Here is a 16,134-nt window from a genome sequence, read left to right as displayed (position 1 = left end):
GTGTCTTGCAGGAGAAAATATATTTACAAATAAAATCGCCTAAACCGTTATATGCACTATAGCCTATTTCAGGTGGAGGGTATTGTACGTGTTAGGCACATAAGAAACACGTTAAATACATTTCAGTTACCTTTAGTCACTTTTGTCCACGTGAAAAACAGAATGAAAAAACATGGTATCCCTGGTTATTGTTTTGAATATGGTCCACAGCTATTCAGTAACCGTTTGGTATGCGGGAAAGCCACACAGGAAAGTCCCTAAGGATTGGATAATGCGAGATTAATCGACTAATTACATTGACCTTACATTGAATCGAGGAAGGAAAAAAAAATAATTTTCATTTTGCTCATCGGTGAGAACTACAAAACGCATTTTTTCAGAGAGCATAACAGTTCGACACTAGACCGTACACTTGATAAATAAACGCTAGTATGGGACCCTCGACCCCCCCTCGATTATATTACACAGCGATACAAACAGGATTGCGAGTAAAATGCACCAGGATAGTCTCAGTAGAGTAAATTAAATTAGCCCTGGTGGGGAAATATTTTGTACAAAAAAAAAAAAACTTCGAGCAGCAAAAGTTACGGAAAGCTTATGTCCAGGGTGTTTTACAACATCAAACCCCAGCTAAGCGTGGGAGGTAAGTCGTTGTTCCTGAGTTTTGTCATGGGGTGAATGACAATGACGCTGCATCGTAGAGCATGACTGCTATGGCAATTTGTCTTGTAACGATATCTTACTAGCATATAGCCGGACAACCCTTGGTCTTTGTTTGACAAAGACAAATAGAAATAACTTAAAAAAAACAAAAAAAAACACGCATGTCAGATGTCAAGAGGCAAAGGCACTTAAAAGCAGCGAGAAAAGTACACGCTAGTGTGTTCATGGACTCAGAAAGAGAAACGAAGAAGAGTGGCCTTTTACCTGCTTGACAATAATGTACATTCTGATCGTCCGAGGTCTTTGAAATCAGTATTTAGACTTCCCTGTTAACGGTTAATCCTGTCTGCTTCACCCACAAGAAAAGTGACTAATAAAATCTCGTAAGACTAGTTTCTGTATTTTCCCCAGCTGTGCTCGGTTATATGTGTTCGTCTTAGCTTTTTAAGTACGCAGCTGGCTACTGCTGAAGTGTTTGTACATGTCCTTGAAAAAATATATATCTGAATGAAACGAAAACAACTGACTAATTAATGGTTCTTTCTATTAATCAGTAAGCTACAATACAGATGGTTATTTGGTGATGGACTGAGAAAAAAAACTCCACAAAAGCGGCTAGGTTCTTTATCATAGTGGCTAACATTCCTATTTAAGCGTGGAAGGTCTTGGGTTCAAGTCCCATTGGAACTATTTATTTGGCTTACTGGTTGAGGTGCTGAATATATGCTTAGAGCGACCTAACCAGTGTTTTTATACCCACAAGCAAGGTATGTATCTCATTAAACAGTCAACCCCAGGGAACCAATGGTTAGGTGTGTACAATTGCGTTTTGTTAATTAGATTTAACTGAGAATTAAAATCAGTGCTGATTTTAACATTTATTGTCAGTTACATGCTATAAGAGCTTTGTGAAATGAATTTGATGCCATGGGTGGCAGTGTTACTGAAAAATATTCAGTGAAGTTTCCTTCCTTTCTTTTTTTTGTTGCTAATATCCCCCTCATTAACAGATTTAGTGCATCTTTCTCAATTGATCGACATGGACTACTTTGAATATAATCTGTATTACAGAATTTAATCTTCTGTTGACTTGGAATAGAAAACAATTTTTGGGTGGTCTCTTTTCTTAGAATTGAGTACTACAGCACACTGAAGGGATTCTGTAGGAGTAGTCATGTCCATCTTACATTCAGAAAGTCCTAGGTTAAAATCCCAGTGGAGCTATTGCTTTGACTCAGTGGATAGAGAAATGGAAAGTGAGAGGGAGAGTACCATGCAGTGTGAAAATCTAAGAAATTGTGCCTATATCCATTGTTATTCTAGAAATTGCAGTGATTACAACAATCCTAAAGCTACTGTTAATATTCAAAGAACTTCCTTTAACTGAATTTAACTGTAGTTTCTAAAAACAAGACAAAGTTAGGCTGGATATGGTTGTTTTTCTTTAGAATCATATAGAGTGAGCACTCAAAGTCATATCTTGCTCATATGGTGGGCAAAGCCTGTACAAATTAAATAAATCAAGAAATAGTACAATAAACTGTTGAAAAATAAAATAGTGAAATTAATATATAATTAATAATAAAAATGAAACGTAATTAGAATAAATAATTAAATTCGAAAAGGCCTAGTAGATCTTTCAACATTCAATATGAACATATTTATTTATTTCACAATATATTCATTTATTTAATTTATTGGGGTAGATTTGATGCTTCATATTACTGTGCTCAATATTTGTGAAAGTTTTTCATGGCTGAAATAAAATCAGTTTAATATGAATTGCCTGGCATGTTGTTTTTTGCATTGCTTTAAACAATGAGGTTCCATAATTGAGTGGTTATGTCAGATCTATCATAAAGGGGGTTTGAGCCTTAGGAGAACTGTTTTTGTCATGGTGGTCAGGAACTGGAAAAGTAACAGGAGGGTTTGTCCCTGCTATCAATGAAATATTCACATCAGCCATTTTGAAATATACAAAGAATGTACATAGCCCATGGTTTTGAAAGTAAACTGATAATTAACTTCGACAACTTCATTGTGCCGTTTGAAGTTGTCGAAGTCCGCCGTTTGAAAGTGTATCGTATTGGTTGCCCTTTAGGCTGTAATTGTACAAATCTAATAGTACTGTGTCCTCAAACAGACGCTGCTCTCAGCTGAGAACTGTCTTGTTGTGGAACTGTACACATCCTGTCCCCGTACTGTCACTATACTTGCTGTATGCACTTTTGTAAGTCGCTTTGGATAAAAGCGTCTGCTAAATAAATAAATGTAAATGTAAATGTAAATTAAGTTCAACATAAATAATTTCACAAGACATCAATAAAAGTGAAAATTTTCAAAAGTGGTGCTTTGTTGATTGACAATATTGTGTTATACAAAAAGGTGAATGGATGTAAATAAAAACAAACCATACATGAAAGGAATAAGAGGGGTTAACCGTATAGACATGCTTAAGCGGTACGTCAGAGACTCATGGCGAGGTTGTGCTTTGACTAACACAGCGAACTGTGATTATGTGGGAGGGATAGTCCAGGCCTGAGATGACTGATGCCCCACTGTCTGATTGTGGAGTGAATGTCACGCTCCGCATTACAAAAGGAGGAGACAAACAGACGAGGAGAAAAAAAAAAAAAAAAACGTAACCGTTGCATGAAAATAAGAACGGCCACAGCTCTTTTTCAACAAAAAAGAGAAAAAAAAGAAATGGAGCTGGAAACTTTTGAGTTTGGTTAAAGGTTTCTGAGTGGCAGTTACGTAAGAGCACAAATTGGGGTCGGGTGGGTGGTTGGGGGTAAACAAACCGCATGCCATTTGGAACTTTCTCCCCACAGAACGGGCCAAATCCCAGAGAGAGAGACCATAGTTGGGCATGGTAGGCTGAGCACGTCAGCGCCTCAGACACTTTGCCAGTAAACACTCCACTTGTGTATGCAAAGTATACAAATAAAAAGCAGCCATCAACCTCACTGCTGTGAAGTTACTGGATGGACAGTTCTCATGTGTGGTTGACTTTGCATGGGGTGTAATCTTTTGTGCTACAATGACTCCGGAAGAATGTGACAAAAACTTTGTGAAAACAGCAGCACATCAGTGCTAGCATCAGTAAGAGCACACATTCTCAGTCAGTTCAAAAGAATTCCTCACAAAGTAATCAATCTAGCAATCAATTAGCCAATCTGACAAAAGAATTGGAATTGAGCTTTTGCATCTTGAGCAATACTTGCTATGCCATCGTGGCTCTCACAGTCTTGCAGTTTGTGCCTGTCTTCTGAGAGGGCCCTGGTTAGGGCTTCCTGGCGCAGGACCTCTGACCCAGCACTGTAGCTTTCAGAGACAAGAGGGTTTCATACCATCATCGGACCAGAGGAGGGGATTTCAGGGGGGAAGCTGACAAAGTGACTCTGTCCACCTGTCTGTCTGTCAGCTGCTCTCTCACTTTCCACCACCACATACGGCTTACAGGACCTGAAGACCCACACATTCTGAGATGGGTCCATGATGCACGGGGGGTCATTCTCTGTAGAGAAATGACCCCCTGTGCATCATGGAACCATCTCAGCTTTGGAGCATCCACTGCGGCTGAGGATCTCACCTCCCATTGGTTAGTCCTATTGTATTAAAATATGTTAATTACATATTCTACTAGCACTGTTGTTTTCAGCCACCAAATGTGAGAGAGGCATTACTCTGAAAAGTCAGTCAGTAGCATTTTAATGATATTTGCAGTTGAGAACTGGGAAGCCCCTACCCCTTCTTATCACCTTCTTGGGCTTCTTTCTTTTCTATGCAATGTCACCCATTTAAGTTGATGTTTAATGTTGTTGTAAGTGCATGAGACATATTAATGGGTGGCTGCGTGTGAACTCAGTGCTGTGTCAAGACAAAGGGATCCCCTGCTTCAAATATGGTCATTGAAACCCATGTACACACTTAAAATCTCTAAGTAAGAGCCACTTTAATGTAAATGTCATGTTCTTTATAACTTTATAATATAAAGTGTATTTATGTACACTGAAGGAGTGGTAGAAAGAGTGGTAGCTGTTACAGATGCTGAGTTAAATGAGTACTGACCAGAACCTGACATGATTACAACCCCACAAGCCCCATAAAGCTGTATTCCATTCAGCTGAAGGCTTACCACAGGCAGGGGTAAGGGACTGTCTGTCTAGCTTCAGGAAGAGTCACCAGATAACAGCTACTGCTGCATGGAGTCCGGACCAGGTGCAGGGGACAGAGAACCTGTGGCATGGAGTCGATCTTTTCTGAGTGAGGCTGACTCACCTGGCTGCAGGTAATTATTATTACCTGAACTGCACAAGTGATTTGATGTCTTTCCTGAGATTTGCACAGCCAGCTATGTTGAGGTACACAAAAACAAGATCACACAACAGGCCAGCAGTGTGAAGGTGGGATTTTACAGAAGAAAATGAGGTTATGAGTTGATTTGACTGGCAGTGCAAACTTTTGGGGCCAAGTTGGGACCAAGGTGCTTGAGGAGAAGCCTAGCAATCTGTGGGGAACTGCTGACAGCTAGAACCACCAGGAATGCTGGAATGATCTCTGAACTTGCTTGACAGCATGCCAAGGAGGAATGAAACCATTATTAAAGGTAAATGGCATCTATGAGATATTTGTCGCATGTATGCTATCACGCATGGTAGCATGATCATGTTTTACATGGTAAACTGTGAATCCATATTCAGGACTGTGTGTAAGGGTATTAAACGCTCTGAGATGTCCTCTGATGATTTACATTCACCATTTTCTGAACCAGGTTGCGTTCAAAGTAATCTCACTCAGGCTGAACATACTGTTGGGAAAATACTGGTGTTTGCACCATGAAGTAAAATAAAAAGAAGAAAAAAGATAAGCAAGATAGGTCATGTGGAGGGCACTTCCTCATTGCGTTAAGTGTCTTGATTTACCGAATTTCACAATTCATGTGATGGCGATGTTTTTTTTTGTTTTTTGTTTTTTTAAATCAATCTCCTGAGCATATCCTGTGATGTTTTGTTTATTGGGCTGATAGAGAGATGAATTATTTCAATGGCTGGAAATACGCCACTGAAAACCACACGGCTGAAATGCAGTGCTCTTTGATGCATAAACATTCAGCATGGCTGCCAAAGCAATGGTACTCCTTTTTTATTGCAGTCAAACAATTCTGCTGTTCAGAATTGATGGTCCACTGCTCTTTGTGTTGATTGTAGACCAGCTTAAGTCATTTTGGATAAAGTCAATCAACAAAGTGATAAACACAGTGATCTGCAGATTATTTTACAATATCCCTGGCTGGATTATGATGTTAGAATTTCAGCACAAGATTATCAGATCCAGATCACAGGCCAAAGAAAATGTTGCTGTATTATGGAACATAAGAGTAAAAAAATGAGTCAAGAACTAACATACCAGGTCATTGTAGACTAGTCATAAATGCCTTTCAATTTCTATACAGCACTGTAGCAGATGAGCCAATTCAGAATTCTTTCAGTGAATGACTCGTTAAGTGATATCCTTGTTGAATAGGTATATGAATAAGTGAATGAAAAGGATGAATGAATTTATGGATTTTGTTAGTAGCATTAACACCTACTCACTGAGGGCAGATATCAATGTGGTGAGTAACCTGACCTATACATTCAAATGTTCAAGTATGCCAACTGCCCCTCCCCACATAGACCACCAGATTGGTGTGTAACCCAAATAATTGTAGACGGAGGGGTTTGTCAGACACTGTTCTGGGTCTTAATACACGTTGCTGCCACATCATTGGGGGGGGGGTTCAGTGGAGGCTGGACAATGACTGAAGAGTTGCCAACTCTTTCCTTGATTGCTTTTGTAATCAAATCAGTCTGCTTCTGAGAACTGGTTTACAACCAGGACAGAGACTCCTTCTGCCGCTGTGGATTGCTAAAGGTGGGGTTGGAGTCATGTGTCTTGGTGTAGACCTAGAGTGCAGTAGTGCTGGGAACATTAAGAGCCATGAACAAAAACAACAACCCTCACAGCGTGTCAAGGTGAATGAGATTCGTATATTTTATTAAATAGCTTTAAATGAATTTACAATTCTGACGGCACTCTATTTTCTTACATTAGCGCTCTGTGAAGATTCATTTCCAGTAACACTGCTATAAAATCATATGATGTCTCTCTGCAAAATGGAGGCCCCTATACAAAGAATTCAGACATATTTATGTACATGAATTAAGGAAAAAAACATCTCTGAGAACACAATAAATGCCAATAAATAAAGTGTATGTGGCGTCATGAAACATGAAAAAAAAGACAGTGGCTTTTTCCACAGGTATAACTGTCAGTGCTCTCCTACAAATCTTAAAGGGACAAATACAAAAAACAGGCACCAATGACAGGTGTCAATCACAAAAAAGATAGCTCTAATCCATAGATGCTGATTATAGATACTGCATTGTAAGAGCCTGCAATTCAGAGTAAACTTTAATTAACAAAATATCACAGCCTCCATAGCTTTGAACTAATAATATTAGGCTACCCCAAAAACTACAGTCCTAAAACATTAATTCCAACAATATATATGAATGCAGATATCATAAGACATTTATAATACATGGATAAATGAATGACGCAAACACTTTTTTTGAGATGTGTCATTTTCAGAAGAACATAAGACCCTATACGTTACTTCCAGATAAACATACAATTCTTATTAAGCACATCTGTGAATTTAAATATAACTTAAATATATGCTTTGAAAGAAATTAAATAAATAAAACTAGAAAGGCCCGTACATGCAATGCCATTGGTCCAACTACTATCCTAAATGGAATTAGAACTTCTTCTATATGAAATCTCTACCAACAGATTTCAGATTTTTATTACCCCCCCCCCCCCCCCCCCCCCCAAAGAATCTTGAAGCAAAAGAGACACAAACAACCCCATTTCAAAAAATGTATACATTCCCTTTTAAGACACAATTTACAGATCACACGTCATGATGGTTGCATATTAAAGTATTCATATTGCACATAATACAAAAATAAGACATTAAATACTGCTCGCTCTACTGGTCATAAATACAAAAAAGACTGTCTCTTGTCTGGGCTCTGGTCAGATTCCACACGTCCTTGCAACTCCTCTGGTCTCTCCCAGGCCAGTGCAGCTCTGCTCTCAGTCTCTCCCAGGCCAGTGCAGCTCTCAGTGCAGTTCACCCGGTAAAGGCCATGTGATTAGAATTCACTTTCATTTATATAGAAAACATTTGGCACCAATCCTGGCTGGACAGGGGCAGGGATGTGACAGGTGTAGCTGGGTGGGAAGGTGTGGGAGTGGGGAGACAAAGGGCATCTCCTACCTAGGTGGCCTTAACTTTAACATGGCTAAATAATTTTTAAATATATACTTCTGTTTCTATTGGTACGCTATGCACTGACACGCTCAGTAGTTAAAATGTTTGGACTCCTACGTGAAGCAAGACTTCCTCTTCCTTCGGGCCCCCGAGCAGGTGTAAAGCGGGTGGGGAGATGTGACGACCCATGACCTCATGCCGGCTGCTGGGGGTTGACGTTCATGTGAGGAGGGTGGCCAAGGAGTCCGATGCGTTGCTTCTGTTTTCGCTGCTCGGTCATCTGGAAACATGCAGAGGATGGAACAGGAGGCAGTTGGGTCATAATGTGACACATGTCGCTTATTCCACCTGAAACCTCTGTCGACAGACTTCTCTACCAGCACTATGACTGACCCAAGGTCAGATATAATGAATAAGTGTGCATTTCAATACAGGCGTGAGGCAGTGTTCCAGGCCCTAGGCTCACTTTACACACATACCTATAGCAGCCAAGCAGGAGGAAAAAAGTCTGATTGGTTACATTCTGATAGGGTCAGACTGGAATTCACTCTCCTATCGATTAAGAGAAGTACCCCCTTCTGACACAAACTATTGCCAAAAAAAAAAAAAAAATAATTCAATCAGACAATCATGAACAATTTTCTTAGGATGCTTAACTTTTCTTACACAAGTAAGACAAGTAAAGCTCTCCAACCGTAATACATCAGGTGGAAAGTCACTGCTTCGTTCTGCTGCTTATGACATTAAGTATTTTTGCTTGTGTGAACCAGGCTCGGAGATTAATCAATAGCTTGATACATCAAAATCGCCTTTTCAGAAGAAGTAAGCATTCTAACACCCTCCCCAGCAAGAAACACCATACAGTGGTGACAGGGGTAAACGACGGGAGAGTCCCTTTAAATAGAACATACAATCTTCCCCCGAGGAGGACGGTTACATCATGAAGAGGATGAAAGGAGTGACATAACATGGTGGAGAGGAAGAGGGAGACAGAATGAGCGAGTGAGCGAAGGACACCGTACGAGAATCTTTATACATGGCGCTGCAAATGAATTTAGTAAATTAGGTTTGAAGTGACGCAAAAGAGGGAGAGAGTTGTTTGTGAGAGGACTGGCTTGTTTTCGCTTTGCTTTAAGAAGCTGCCCCCCCCAACAGTTGAGGGATTTCACCTGACAGAGAAACACTAGCCACTAAATAAATGAAGAATTAATATCTAAGAAATCAAGACATTGTGTTATGTTCATCTATAATGTCTGGATGTGGCAGAAAACAGCTCACCCTTCGACCCCACAGGGCATCCCTGTGTTACTTCCTACCGAACAACAGCATTTCTTTGAATGAAAATGGCACCTTTCAATATTATATCAGTTGAGTTTAAATATGAAAAAGGAAATTGATGAAAAACTAAAGGAATTAGGACCTGTTTTTCTACTTCTAGCAGCTGTGTTGATACATTCTGAAAGCAAATTAGAGCAAAGGGTATTTTTCCTCTACTGCTTTCAGAGACCAGACAAGACCTTTAAGCATCATAACACCAGTTTCCTTTTCCTCTGTCTGGACCAAAGTGTCAAGACGGAACCCAGAGTTCCTCATAGCCACTTCTCGTTTCAACCCCTCCTCACCTCTACAACACATTTCCTCCACCTGCTTTTCCAGAAATAAAACGTTCAGTCAGACCAGAGGGCTTTCAGTCTGTGTTTATAATTCACCTTTGCGATACAGTACTCCACAATCTGCCCTCAACTCCGTGTGACGTGAGTTCCTGTGATTGCATGTCTTGACTGTGCTGGGGTGCATTTCAACGGAAACAGCAATAATGCTGTAGTTCAAGGAAATTTGTCTTGTGCATGACAGCAAGAGCTGATTCATTCTGGGTCAAGGCACTGTTTTGTGAAGTGTAGGGCAATATCCAATTTTTTCTTTTGTCATACTGTCCTGGGAAAATACTGAGATACACAATATTATCATTATTTGCAGGGTAGTGGAGGATGTAACTTTGAGACAACTTTGACTTTAAATATCCACTGAATTTTTGCATCATCACATTGACCTGATACAACAAATCAGCAAATGAATCTCAAAAATGTCTTTTTAAATTTTTATTTTTAAAGTAAATAACTTTAAGGGGGAAATCCACTCCACCCGTCTGTGATGTTGAGGAGGCTGCTGTCACTGTCATACCTGACCCTATTCCTGTGAACTACGAAATAGGGAACACTCTCAAGTGAGAATAAAGGTTTGTTGTATTCACAAAGTACCTCCTGCACAGTTGACAGGTAACATTATTGATCTTAACTGCCTCTCAACTTTTGCTCATTTTTAACCCATACAACTTTTTGGCATATTTTTCTGGGGGTATGAGAGTATTTCATCCACTCTCAATCCAATCTATTTGCAATTTTATCTAATTGGGATTACATGCTACATCCCAGCTCCCTCCCTCCTCCCTCCCTCAACAGACCAGCAAACAGTTTACTGTTGGTCACATGGTGATAACAGTGGCTAAGTGGCTATTCTATGTACTTCACTTACTCCCTCAGCTGTTGGATGTAGTGTCATAAAACTTGTGCTGCTTTTAGCCTATTAAGTATGGGTGAATACAACAGAAATGATAAAGAACCTACTCTACTATTAGTTCATCTTTGTCTTGCAAATACATAAAAACACACGCTTAAATTCTTTAAAGTCATTTTTTGGACATCACAAACTGTAAGGCTCTTCAAATGTCACAATATCCGGCATTACTGACTATGGGCCCATCCCTACCTAATATCAGGCTAAGTAAAGCCTGGTGTGTTGGGCTGGTGTGTTGGGTGTGACAATGTCTCTTTGCTGTCAGTTTGTGTGATGATCCATCCTTAAAATACTGGGTCTCATACAATATAATCCCTGAGGATTCTGCACTGTTTGAACAAGTTTCTCATAAAACACAAGAAACAAATGAAAAATGATCATTTTCCCAGGTCCAGTGCCATGGCAGCTCACCTGCTCCTTGAGCTCAGTCAGCTGGCCGGAGAGGTTGGACACCAGCTTCATGGTGGACTCCAGCTTCTCCTGCAGGTTGCGAATCTCGTTCTGCTCGCCTTCGCCATCCATGCTGACCAGAGACATGGCCCGCATCCGAGGGAACCAGTCCAGATTGTGCTCCTGCACCACAAAGGGAGGTAGGGAGGGGCAGAGGTCAAAGGTCATACAGCAGTTGATGTTCTAGCCACAGACCCCCTTGGGGAATGACACCTAACCCTGTGACTCTGAAACAGGTAACTCAGTATGGTCAGTTTAGCCATGGTTTAGAAAACTGGTGTTTAATGAACTAGGTTTGTAACTGAAAGGTTCCAAATTTGACTTTCAGGTTTTGCTGTTCTGAGCCTTAACAGTTTCTCTGAAAATCCAGCTGTACAAATGCACTACCATAATGTAAGATAAGCAAATAGACCTGGATCTGCCAAGCAAGTAACTGATTTAGATGATTAGGGCATCATCAAAGCAAGACTGCTATGAAGAGCACAGAAAGCAAAATGGCACAGCTGAAAGGTACTTTCTCTGAGGGGATTTTCCTTGCGTTACCTCTGGCTTGCTTGCTGGAGACACCAGAGGTTTCATCATAAAAAAAATATTTTTCATCCTGCCTCCGCTGTAATACTTCAAAACTGGATCTATCCAAGATAACTGCCCCAACAGAGGACAAAATGAGCCTTTTGAACTGTTATAACTTGCTGCAACCATTCAATGTCTTGTTGTAGAAAAGTGCCTACATCTCCTTGAAAAGATTTTGTTCAGTTTATTATCGCTGTCGATGACATTTCACACCACTAATGCCATCAGTGCTTTTTAATTCCATTTGTCCTTTGAATATGAAATGCATTTACTCTTACGTAACACTGTAACTGTGGTGCTCTCCAAACACCTTACCATAATCTTATTTTGTTTTTGCCATCAACATTTATTCCATCTATTATCATGCTGCTATTCTATCAATATCTTTGCACATTATACACATAATATTTTAGTTATTGTTTCCGTTTGTGCCTTTGCCAGTGTGATTGTCTCACTTTTCAGTGTTTTGTCTTCATGTTCTTCTTTTTAAATTACTTTTCTCTAAGCTTCCTGGCAGAATGTCAAACAAGGCAATGAAGTTGTTGAAGGGGCTAAATAAAATCTGAATGATACACCAGTTTTGTATCTTGCATAATGCAGTATCCAATACCACTGAACAAGCTGAAATGTCTTACAGTCGACATTTTCAAACATCTTGTTCAGTACTAAAGGCAGGACATTTAATTTAAAGGTACTTCCCATACAGTGAAAAAATCCTTCTGTTTGGTAAATAATATCATTACCTCTTAACCAAATGCATACAAAGTTTGCTTTCACAAAGACAAAATAAATAATAAAAAACAAACCTGCATCTGAATGCTGAATGACATCAAGTGTGCTGTTGCACCATTTGGCAGGACAGTGCCCCTTTGTCTAGTATTATTCACACAGATGAGTATGTGTTTCCACACCAGTTAAGTCACTGATATCAGATGCATTCTCAGAGAGTAATGTCATTAATCCTGGGGAAGTTCCATATCAAAATCACATCAGGGGTACAGACAGGCTCATGCACAGCTCTCAGAAGCGAAGCGCAACAGGCCACCAGCGCTGGAAAAGGCAGGACGGAGCGATTGACTGAGAAAACAACCTGAACACTACCCAGATAGACATGAATATGAGCGGCACCCCCAGGTTCTGTCCTGGCATACATGAGAGAGTTACACATCAGGTCACACTCATGCACCAGGAGTAATCTCCCAGCGTAAAAGGAAATTTCCCTGTGCCTGGGCTTTACAATTCACTTTCCATAACAAAAATTGTTTATAAAACAAATGAAACAACAACAACAATAATAATAATAATAATAATAATAATAATAACAATAATAATAATAATATTAGAAGAAGAAGAAGAAGAAAAAAAAGAAGAAGAATATACCTAATAATAAAAATATACCTAACAAATATCAACAGTTCCATAGCTCCTGTGTGCAGTGGTAAATGCACAATGCTTGCCATCCCTGCATGGATGGCACACAAGCATGGCAGGGTTGAGGGCAGAGCACTAATAAAAACATTCTGCTTTTATTGAGTCTCCAAAAAGAAAATTTCATTATAGTAATGTGGACAAATAACCCATCAGAAATTTCCAGAACAGCAGCATGGCTCGAATGGAAGCTGCAAGCTACCTTGTCTTTCAACTGTTGTCTGTCGTACAATGTGTAACCCGAAACAGCAGAAACACTTTCTATTCTATGGAGAAGTCAGAATCATCTATCCATCACACATTCGTCCCTATGCAACTGAAACACTGTAATGGGGATGTTATGTCACAGATGGCTAAAATAGCAGCAAAAATGACACGTGCATGTATGCACACATACATGCACACACAGATACACAGACAGACACAGACAGAGACGCATGCTCTCACAATTCAAATGAACAAAAGAATATTGGAAAAACCACTGGAGTCATGGTTGTTTACTGACATGTGAAAACACATACACAGACAAACAAACTCAGAGCAGAACACCTGAAGATACACACGAACACACGCACAATTCAAACGAACATCACAAGAATATTGGCTAATGCTACTGAAGGCACAGCTGTCTACAGACATCCGAAAAGTTGCAGAAGCTCCGTTTTCCCTGAGCTCGTGCTCTAAAATGGGCCAGATGCAGAGAAAAGTGATGCGCAGTGGCATGACTCACACAGGGCAAACACGGTGAGAGTCTGCTTTGCATACCAGCGTCAGTGTGCTCCGTCTCGGCCTGGCCTCCTACAAGCCCAGGCACGGCAAACGCAACCAGCACCTCTTCCCATCAGCTCACACCTACATTCAGACACACACACACACACACACACACACACACACACACACACACACACACACACACACACACACACATATACTCCAGCAGATGTTTTCACATACACACACACAGACAAACACACGCAATGCTCATAATGTTTTGCTTTCTCACATCTGCTGCTCATTCAAAATGGTAACATGAAGACACACACATAGACTGAAGCAGATACTTGTAGTCTCACACACACACACACACACACACACACACACATACAGTCATTGACAGCACACAATGTTAAGGAGCTGCAGGAAAGGAGCCAGTCTTAAGGCTCTTTTGGGTGTCATCCTGGGGGTTTACGCTGCAATCTCAGACACGGGGGTGGGGCCTCTGTGAGCAGCCAGTCGGACGGACACGCAGAACAGGGAAAGCACAGAGGCTCAAGTGCATCACTAATACTCATTCTGAGAACAAGAGAGGAGAGCAGTGTGTGAGAGCCACTTCCTGCTTGCGGTGAGACGCGGGGGTCTGTGTTTACCTCTCCTGCACGTCCACACATCCCCTGACACAGCTGTGATACTGCAGTCATTTCACCACTCCACCATCACAGCAGCACTGCACGCCTACCACACTGAAACAGCTGCTCCACCATCACGGCAATACTGCTGTCACACCACACTGATACCACCTTCACTCACTCCCAAACGCACTGCTCTACCGCACTGAAACAGCTGCTCCACCATCACGGCAATACTGCTGTCACACCGCACTGATACCACCTTCACTCACTCACTCCCAAAAGCACTGCTCTACCGCACTGAAACAGCTGCTCCACCATCACGGCAATACTGCTGTCACACCGCACTGATACCACCTTCACTCACTCACTCCCAAAAGCACTGCTCTACCGCACTGAAACAGCTGCTCCACCATCACAGCAATACTGCTGTCACACCGCACTGATACCACCTTCACTCACTCCCAAAAGCACTGCTCTACAGCACTGAAACAGCTGCTCCACCATCACGGCAATACTGCTGTCACACCACACTGATACCACCTTCACTCACTCACTCCCAAAAGCACTGCTCTACCGCACTGAAACAGCTGCTCCACCATCACGGCAATGCTGCTGTCACACCACACTGATACCACCTTCACTCACTCCCAAAAGCACTGCTCTACCGCACTGAAACAGCTGCTCCACCATCACGGCAATGCTGCTGTCACACCACACTGATACCACCTTCACTCACTCACTCCCAAAAGCACTGCTCTACCGCACTGAAACAGCTGCTCCACCATCACGGCAATGCTGCTCTCACACTGCACTGATACCACCTTCACTCACTCCCAAAAGCACGGCTCTACCGCACTGAAACAGCTACTCCACCATCACGGCAATGCTGCTGTCACACCGCACTGATACCACCTTCACTCACTCCCAAAAGCACTGCTCTACCGCACTGAAACAGCTGCTCCACCATCACGGCAATACTGCTCTCACACTGCACTGACACCACATTCACTCACTCACTCCCAAAAGCACTGCTCTACTACACTACCATCATAGCAATACTGCTCTACTGCACTGAAAGTACTCCGACCCTGCACATCATATCACCACTGTTTGGATCAGATTAAGAATGAATTTTAATGCTGCTGTATAACAGCAAGACAAGCGTTTTTTGAATTCCCTCCCAAACTGGCTGCTGACTGGTTATTTCATAAGTGTATAAAATGGGTGAGTTTGTTCTGAACCGTTTGGCCTGGAAACGCACTGCTTTGTGGGGCTCATGGCAACATGGAAGACAGCGCATCCCCTTTTAACCTACAGGCCACTTCAGGGTCAATACCATTAACAATTATGCGACAGACAAGACAAGCCCTTCGTCAAGGTCAAACCACAATATGAAGTGCTAATGAGTGCTGTCACACAAAGTCAAGAATTCTTAAAGTTGCATTGACTGCCATGGGTAAGACTTTGTGACAGACTTTTTTTCACCCTCCCCCCAGTTTGACAACACTGCCAGTAAGTCTCAGACCACTATCGCCTCATCACGTTCAGCCTCATATTAATTCATTGGAAATGCACTTTTCTTTATTATAACCACAAAGCCCCACACATGGTGACAGGATGCAGTGTGGTTTCAGCAGCTACAACACAGGCCAAGCCCAACCCCCCCCCCCCCCCCCCAATGCACATCGATTTCTCACTGTGTGCAGCACACCCTCACATAAAAAAGCAAATCAATCAGGCAAGTTTCAACATCATCCCAGATGTCAAGAA

At 41.4% G+C, this 16,134-nt stretch overlaps 1 protein-coding gene across 12 annotated transcripts in view; it reads right to left on the bottom strand.

The window, feature by feature from the left end:
• Positions 1-7,540: 7,540 nt before the first annotated feature.
• Positions 7,541-16,134, bottom strand: part of itpr1b (inositol 1,4,5-trisphosphate receptor, type 1b) — a 116,926-nt gene continuing 108,332 nt past the window's right edge. For all 12 annotated transcript variants that reach the window (XM_036531944.1, XM_036531949.1, XM_036531950.1 and 9 more), the window contains 2 exons: positions 10,976-11,137; positions 7,541-8,270 (listed from right to left, as the gene is read on the bottom strand). In XM_036531944.1, coding sequence (XP_036387837.1) covers positions 8,184-8,270; positions 10,976-11,137 — 249 coding nt within the window. In that variant the 3' untranslated portion in view covers positions 7,541-8,183. The remainder of the gene's footprint in view (positions 8,271-10,975; positions 11,138-16,134) is intronic.

Source organism: Megalops cyprinoides, chromosome 6 (genome assembly GCF_013368585.1).
Source record: "Megalops cyprinoides isolate fMegCyp1 chromosome 6, fMegCyp1.pri, whole genome shotgun sequence".
Taxonomy (NCBI): Eukaryota; Metazoa; Chordata; class Actinopteri; order Elopiformes; family Megalopidae; genus Megalops; species Megalops cyprinoides.
This window is presented reverse-complemented; position numbering and strand designations above follow the sequence as displayed.